This window comes from Engraulis encrasicolus, chromosome 4 (assembly GCF_034702125.1).
Source record: "Engraulis encrasicolus isolate BLACKSEA-1 chromosome 4, IST_EnEncr_1.0, whole genome shotgun sequence".
NCBI classification, from domain to species: Eukaryota; Metazoa; Chordata; class Actinopteri; order Clupeiformes; family Engraulidae; genus Engraulis; species Engraulis encrasicolus.
The window spans coordinates 2,823,684-2,832,500 of NC_085860.1; the positions used below are offsets into that span (position 1 = coordinate 2,823,684).

Sequence of the window (8,817 nt, forward strand, 5' to 3'; positions counted from 1 at the left end):
GTTTTGATGCACGTTATTAGGCCATGGTAATCGGTGAGGGTGGGTTACCATGATTGACAGCGCGCCGCTGAGGGCGGCGTTGTGCGCGCAGCTCACCATGCGTTTATCGCCAAGTGAAACCGTTGAGAAAGTAATGAATAACTTGAGAAACTAATGAAGAACTTTGTATGTAGGCCTATGTAGCTAGATAATCAGGGCATGGACAGATGCATGCATACGAATCATAGATATAAATAGAGAAATACACGGGCTATTACAACACTGAGAAGTTATGGCTGAATGAAATATTGCTTTTCCCCCGGAATTTGGTGGCTCTGAAAAGAGCCGTTTGGTGGCTCTGAAAAGAGCCGTTTGATGGATGCTGGACATCAAGTAGGCTGCCAGGACACGGCCCCTTCGTTGGAGAAGTAGTCCACGAATTTCTCCCGGATGCGGATGGCCTGGCGAGTGGCGTTGTTGCTGCCCAGTTGACGCGTCGGAAAGATGCCAGTAGGCTCGCTGTCTCCAGCTGTGGACGGCGTTGGTGGCTGCCTCCTGATGTCGCGCCGCAAAAAGTTGTGCAGCACACAGGTTGCCTTCACGCAGGTCTCCGCATTTGCAGGACTGATCCCAATGACTCGTCTGTATAAACGCCACTGGGTTGTGAGGATACCAAAGGTATTCTCGACGATCAGCCTTGCACGGGAGAGCCGGTAGTTGAACGTCCTGTGGCCTCCAACTTGCCTCCCCGGGAAAGGTCGCATGAGGTTGCGCCGGAGTGGGAATGCCTCGTCCCCCACGAAGACGAATGGCTGCGGTCCAAGCCTCTCCGCTCCTGGCAGAACAGCATCCCCTGGCAGTCCCAGGCTCCCATCGCGCAGCCTCTGGCCAAAGATGGAGTTGGAAAGAACGCCACCGTCACTTGCCCTTCCATAGCTCCCCACGTCCACCACACGGAACCGGTACTCGGCGTCCACAACAGCGAGGAGGATGATGGAGTAGGTTCCCTTGTAGTTGTGGTATAGAGAGCCAGACTTGTTCGGCGCCTTGATCACAACGTGCTTCCCATCAATAGACCCCACGCAATTTGGGAAGTTCCACCGACGCTGGAAGCCATCGGCTATGCCCCTCCAATCATCGGCGGTGGTTGGCTCCTGCATATACTCCGACACCAGCTCATCCCAAATGGCCTTGCACACCTGCACCACGATCCGGCCCACCGTGCTGGCTCCCACACGGTAGCTGTCCGCTATGGTGCGGTATGAGTCGCCGGTAGCCAAGAAGCGCAGGCAGATGGCCAGACGCTCCGCTGGTGGTATGGGCTGCCGGTAGTTCGTCCTCTGCATGGTGATCACCGGGCCAATCTTTGCCAGCAGGACATCGAACTGGTCCCGGTCCAGTCTGAAGTAGCGCTGGAATCTCTCACCATCCAGACGCAGCTCTTGGACGAGGCGGTGGAACTCGCCGTGCTGTTCACGGCCAGCGAGGATGGGGTGCACCCACACACGGCGGAGACGGCGTCCGTCCGAAAGCAGCACAGCAGCAGCAACAACAACAACAATATCCAGGTCTTCCATCTTCACAGGATGACAGAACTTGATAAGCGACGGTATTTATAGAAAATATGTTTACTTGTTTTGACGCGGGAATGTATTTTACTGGTCAGACGGGTGAAGTAGAGAGCAAATCAAAGTTGTCAGGTAACGTTTTGTTTTTGTTTGAAGCGGGAATGGTTTTTATTTGCTCTCCAGTCCACCTCTGACCATACGATTTCAAAGCAGCTACTGGTCAAGTCCCATGCCTGCATGCTTTAGCCTATTTTAAAGTTGATGATGGTTGTCTGTCTGCACTGTCCCGTCGCCGCAATTAGGCCTAAATATAAAATAGGCCTACATCTGATTAACTAGGTCTATGCTGAATCGCTCAATCTAGAAGATGGCTATTTCACACCACACTCCTACTTCAATGCCCCATCGTCCATCGCGTTCAACATCAGTGCATAGATTTTATGTGAGATTATTTTACTTGATCACGTTTGGTGGATGATCAACCTGCACGGGCCATGTAGAAAAGAGTGCGGCCCCTTTAAATAAAAAACAGCTGGAAAGATTCGATTTTCACGTCATAGTCGCTTGAATCGCTCGACTCGCTGCGAGTCGCGCGACTCTCTGTCGCTCGCCTCGCTCAGATCGCCGCTGGTGTATCTCTGCGGTTATGCCCCAGGCACTGTAATTGGCTGATTATGGCCTTGTGCATTGTGTTACACATTGGAAAAGAAAGTAATTGTAATAGACACCTATTACTGCATGTTCACATTAGCAGGACTTGTCCTTACTAACACCAAGATGCCAGCTATTGCCTTTTAACACTTCCACCGTAGGTACAACGCACATCATAGCAAGGACCGACAGCGCTATCTCTTCCATCTGACCATCACTACTATGATGAGAATGTCTGCAACAATATGCCCACTGCTTACATCGATGGGTGCTCGTTTCATCATGAGAGCGAGGTCAGAGCTGGCGTCGGTGTTGTGTGGGTTAACGGCCCGCTACGTGAAGAATACCAACACTGAATTGGCGCTAAAACTAGCCAGTATGCAGAGATAGCCGCCGCCGCCCTCATCACGCTGCAGCAAGCTAGCAACGAGAATCTCAAACAGCTGGTCCTTTGTTCTGATTTGAATTATGCCAGGCATAGCTTCGTCTCACACTTCTCGGCGTGGAAGGCCCAAGGCATGAAGAATGCCAGGAACAAGGATGTGAAGCATTCCGAACTCTTCCTCGCTTGTGACCAGCTCGTGACTCAACAGGGAATGTCCGTCTACTGGAGAAAAGTGAAAGCACACTCTCTGGTCCCAGGCCCGGATAAGGACGGCAACGACACAGCTGACAGCCTCGCGAAGGCTGGGGCTGTGGACGGCCCTCTTTGGGAATTCCAGGACACCTGGCTTCCCCCAAAAGCACTGATTTATTGTAAAATATTGGGTAACCACATGAAAGTGATGTCTTGTATAACATATTTTTGAGTTCAAAAACTAAACAAGTGTGTTTTCTCCTTGCATCCACTCATTTTTCATCAATATGACATGCAATGTGTGTCCTTATTAGGGCATGAGCCAGAGGCCAAATTTTCACATATTGGTATCACCTGGGGTGGCAAAGTCTATCAATGTTTTTTGTAATCCTCCATGCCTGAGGGACATTATTTGGTATGATAGCCCTCTGGAAGTGGTAGCTTTCTTATATTTTTACTCACTTTTTAATGACACCCAGTGCATTTCGCAATACATGCCTGTATATGAATGTAGGCCTATGCAAGTGTCTGTGATGATGGTATATGTTTTTATTGATGTTACATCACATGTAGACACCTTAGGGATTTTAAAAATATACAGGTTTGATGGATAATGTACTTTCCTATGAATTATATAAGTCAAAATGTATCCGTCGTACACTTTTTCCGCAATATAATGCAAGGTTAGTTTGATGCAGAAGCCTGTAGGAGGGCGGGTCAAATCCCAATGATTGCTATATTATATCTGTAGGGTGTGGGCATTCAGAAAATATATGGGTTTGCTAGTTTAATATAAATTATACACCTATTTAGGCCCAAAACCTATAACTGTCCAATGGATTTCAATGGAAATCAATGCATTTCAATGTACTGCAAAGCACATTACATAGGCCTAACTAAGGTATAGTGGAATGTAGGAAGTTGTGAGATGCCTCAATGCACATTATATCACATCTACAGTGTATAGACCTAAGACAATATATGGATTGGATAGCTTACTAAGAATAACCCACTTATTTTAGACCCACAACTCATGGTCGTCCATTAAAAATCAATGCATTTAAAAGTATGAAATCTTTAGGACTTTGCAGAGCTTATGTAGGGATAGAGGAAGTTAGGAGATGTTTAAATGCACATTATGAACCTTTGGAAAATATATGGATTAGATTGCTAAATGCACATAATTCAGGTACTTTAGATGCTGACCATTGAAATGCATTGCAAATACAAGTTCTGCAATTACATTGTAGAACTAAGGTAGAGGAGTGTAGGAAGTTGGGAGATATCACAACACAAATGTCACATCCAGTGGATCTTTAGAAAGCCTACATACATTATGTTAAATAATCTTTTTTTCAGTCAGTGGGCCTGGACACATTTAGCCTATATTTCTAATAAATTAAAGTGATGGTAGGCATGTGCTGGAGATGCATGCTGGGCCAGAGTGCTATCAATACAAACTTGATAACGCTTACTTCTTTACGTACATGAAATGAGATTTTCTTTTGGCAATTTTGTTTTGTTGAACCTCAAACCCATACGCACTGGTAGTATTGGGTCACCCATGAAGTGAAAAAATGTTGCCTTGTCTCCTTTTATCATATAGCCTACTTGCAGTTATGGAAAAAGTTTCTGACACCCTGTGGATGATTAGTTGATGGGCATGTGGATGTTATTTTCAGAAAGTACTATTCAATGGCTGACCAGGCATATTAGATCTTGATAGAGACCATAGTGTCTTTGTTGCAAAAATGGCTCAACTTCAGTCTACAGGAGGTGGACACTCAAGTGTTTGAAAACAAGATTAATTAGGACAAGGCAAGAGGTCAAGAGGATACGTAACTCTCAGAATGGCATTTGCAAAAGAAGAAATGAGAATTTAATGACACTAACTATTCAATGAAAAGAAAGCAAATAGTGCATTCAGAATCCTTCACACATAACATGGCAATTGCACCTATGGTATGTTGTTTTAACAAATTATAATGTGTGTGTATTATAATTTTCAAAATCTCCATTACTATTATCATAATCAGCCAGGTTGGGCTATTAAATCTAGTCTTCCAAAAACTCAGTCATTAAGAGATTCAGTGTTTGCGTTATAGCTGTATAGAAAACGTGGTGAATGATAAATGATGAAGTTGAATTTAGGAGCTGTTTGCCATTTGTTGGGTCCTGTGGCTTTTCCCCCATCCAATCAGCATCATTGGTGATTGCTGGTTGCTGGCGCAACAAATTGGAGAATGATAGGGGTAAGTTTCATGAACAGTTTCAATTTCTGAGTAATGAGCTGGTTTTAGAACACATGACACTAACGACCTCTGGCTCAGTTCCTCTGGCTTTTGAGGGTGTCTTTGAACTTCATACTGTAAACCCTTACTGGGAAGTGACAGGGTGATCATACCTGTGCTTTTGGTGGCTGTGAGACCCTTGCCGGCTGCGATGTACCTTTCCATGGTACAATGTATTAAATAATGAGCTGGTTTTCTGAGGGCATGTGGGGGCAATCTCCAAAGGAAATGGCTGTATGAATAGGAAACTGAAGGATACACCAATATCTCCAGCCTTCTTGGGAGCTGATGCTGCCTCATTCCCATCGCAGGTCTCCAATTGCACTAAGTAACCACAAGTGATGCCTTTTCCCTCACCACTGATCTCACAATACAGTATGTCTGAATTCAGTGTCATCTGTAGCCATGCCTTGGTGCACTGCAAGTTGTGAGATTGGTAATGGACATCTTGAAACTTCAAGCCACATCTTGATGTAAGCTGAAAGTCCTCTTTCCAGTTGCTGTTCAAATGGGCACTTTCTTAAATGGGGAGGCACATCACTCGGAGAAGCTCATGGGGTATGGCGCCAAAGACCATGAAGATGACATGGAGGTTCTTTTTTCCAGCTTAGTTGTTTGGATTTAATGTCAGGTCATGCTGTGTGTTACCCAGACATGCCACATTTTGAACAGTATCAATGTGCATGATTGCCCATCCTTTGTGAAATAACACTGAAAAGGAGATTACTTTCCAAGATAGAGATCAGGACACCACCAGCTCTACACATGCAGTCAATGATTTCAATTCACTTTGTGTGCTTCACTCTACTATAGAGTTCTTCAGCGGAAGCGGAAGCATGTAGTAGATTGTAGTCTTTCGTGTTAGCATTTAAGGACGTCCTGGTTCCTATCGGCTTCCGGCCTCCATTGGGAATGCATAGGGGTAAATTTCAAATAAGCTCCGAGTGCAAGCACGCGCTTAGCGAACCCCCGCAAACTGTCGAGGGTGTTAAAAATAGGCTGTAGGTATGACATGGTTGATCATTTTGTGTCAAACTTCGACATAAATACGATGTTGCGTCCATATGCTAAACCCGGAAGCTTTTGGCGACTACAGAAGCGGCGCCTGTATCTAACGGCATGTACGTGCGGAGGGTTGTATCCATGGCAACCAAAGGAAAGTATGTAGTTCGGAAGTTTTACTGATCAGAAAGGGGTTAGCAATATTGAATTATAATCGTCATGATTTAACATGTGAATACACCAACATGATGATACGATCCGTTCCACTAATGAGAAAGGGATGCGGGGACACGCTAATGTTCGTTGTTGCCGTGCAACTTATATTTTTGCCAAACCTGAATCTCTATGGCGTTTTGCAATGTAAAAAATCGCCATGGAACCGGTAGTCCAAACGCCGCATACAAGTTGACGTCAACGCTGAAGAGCTCTATTAGACTCGGAGGCAACAATCAATGCAAGGCACATACTAGTTTCCCTTGAATATCTTTTCTATCAAATCCCTGTGAGATTCCTGCTTCCCTCCAGCATGTTTGTGGAGTTATATTCCCGCTGGTTGGTGTTCTCACAAGTCTGTAGTATAGTTATTGTTCATCATGTACTTACTCATTCTCAAACATCTCAGTCACAACACGTATGAAATTAAACAGGACTCACCTGATGCTATTTCTGTCTGTATCATGATGTACCTAGTCTTATCTGTCTTTGACACTACAGCAGTCAACACACCCAACATACCCAGCAAGTCAGATTGTACGGTATGTTTAAAAAAAGACACATTTTTAGAAAAAGTAATGATCTAGTTTAGTTCCAGACAAAATGAAAATACTGTTATGCAGGATCTCCATGTACTGTGCTTGAAACTGATGTGTGTGCAATTGCAATCGCATCTTCCAGTTTTCTCCGTTACACTTTAGACCTACCTTCATTCTGTAATATAGCCTAGTTTGATTTGATTTTCAATGGCTAGATGAGTTTTGAGTCTAAAATAACTGTACTGCATATCAAGCCCATTTGTTTTCCCAAGGTCTACATAGCTATATAATGTGCATTGAGAGATCTGTCAACTTACATTGAGCTATACCTTAGTTCTGTAATGCACTTTGCATTACCTGGAAGTGCTTTGATTTTCAATGGACGGCTATGAGGTTTGGGTCTAAATAACTCTGTAATGTGTATCAAACTTTCTAATCCAGGGGTGCCCAACCTATTCCAACTCGGGGTCCCCTTGAAATGTTCATACTTCTTCAGGGCTCATCACTGACTGAATAAATAAAACAAAACATACACTACAAACAAATATGATTTTGATTTTTAGAAAATGATTTCAAGCCTCACTTGGAATACAGTAAGGGCCAACCAGTGGGCCCAGGCCTAAAGTTTGAGAATCATTGATCTAGTCCATATACTTTCTAAAGGTCTAGATGTGATATAATATGCATTGGGACAACTCACAATTTCCTACATTAATCTACAACACATTTCTTTAATATTCTTCGCATTACATTGCAACGCATGGGTTTTCATTCAAATCCATTGGACAATTATGAGTTCTAGGCCTAAGATAGCAGCATACCTTATATTAGGCGATCAAACCCATGTTTTTTCTGAAAGCACACACTCTCCAGATATGATATAGCAAAAGTTGCAATCCAACCTATCCCCCTGGGGTCTCCCACCTTCCTCTATCCGTACTTAAGTTCTGTAAAGTACTTTGTACTTTGAAATGCATTTATTTTTAATGGACGGCCATGAGGTGTGGGTATAAAATAACTGTGTAATTATATCCCCGAAACGCGGAGCGTCGGGGATGTAATGGTTTTGCGTGCGCCGCCGCCGCCGCCGCGTCCGCGTCCGCGTCCGCCGCCGCGTCCGCCGCCGCCGCGTAAGGTCTTTCGTGTTAACGCGATAACTTTTGAACGGATGTTTGGATTTGTCCCAGATTTTTTGGGTGAATGCTCTAGGGCAGGTTCATGAACTGATTCGAGTTTGGAGGTCAACACTTTCAAGATGGCTGAATTCAAGATGGCCGAATTTTTGTTTGGTCCATAACTTCTGACCGGGTGGATGGATTTGTCCCAGATTTGGTGTGTGAATGCTCTAGGGTAGGTTCATGAACTGCTTCGAGTTGGGAGGTCAACACTTTCAAGATGGCTGAATTCAAGATGGCCGAATTTTTGTTTGGTCCATAACTTCTGACCGGGTGGATGGATTTGTCCCAGATTTGGTGTGTGAATGCTCTAGGGTAGGTTCATGAACTGATTCGAGTTTGGAGGTCAACACTGTCAAGATGGCTGAATTCAAGATGGCCGAATTATTCTTTGGCCCATAACTACTGACCGGGTGGATGGATTTGTCCCAGATTTTGTGTGTGAATGCTCTAGGGTAGGTTCATCAACTGATTCGAGTTTGGAAGACAACACTTTCAAAATGGCGGAATTTTCATTTGGCCCATAACTTCTGACTGGGTGGATTGATTTGCCCGGTAACACCTTATTTTAATGGTTCACCATTTCGGTGAATCTACCATATTAGGTACAGTGTCATAACCAATGTAACAACCCATGTAATACTAGTGTAATACCAGTGTAACAATATGCAATATCAGGTACAGTGTAATAACGAGTGTAACAGTATGCAATACCATGTAATATAGTGTAATATCAGTGTAACAATATGCAATACCATGTAATACCACTTACGCACAAACACATGATGTAAGTAAAAAATTACATTGTATTAAATATTGTTA

General features: G+C 44.1%; 1 protein-coding gene across 1 annotated transcript; it reads right to left on the reverse strand.

Annotated features, from left to right (window-relative positions):
• Positions 1 to 368: 368 nt before the first annotated feature.
• zgc:194221 (uncharacterized protein LOC100191015 homolog) lies at positions 369 to 1,556 on the reverse strand. The gene has a single exon (XM_063196329.1). It carries the CDS (start codon positions 1,554 to 1,556, stop codon positions 369 to 371), a length of 1,188 nt encoding a protein of 395 aa, XP_063052399.1.
• Between the last annotated feature and the right edge of the window lie 7,261 nt (positions 1,557 to 8,817).

What these genes read in the sequence shown, in the direction of transcription:
- zgc:194221 (XM_063196329.1), bottom strand. Translation starts at nt 1,556, where the DNA reads ATGGAAGACCTGGATATTGTTGTTGTTGTTGCTGCTGCTGTGCTGCTT.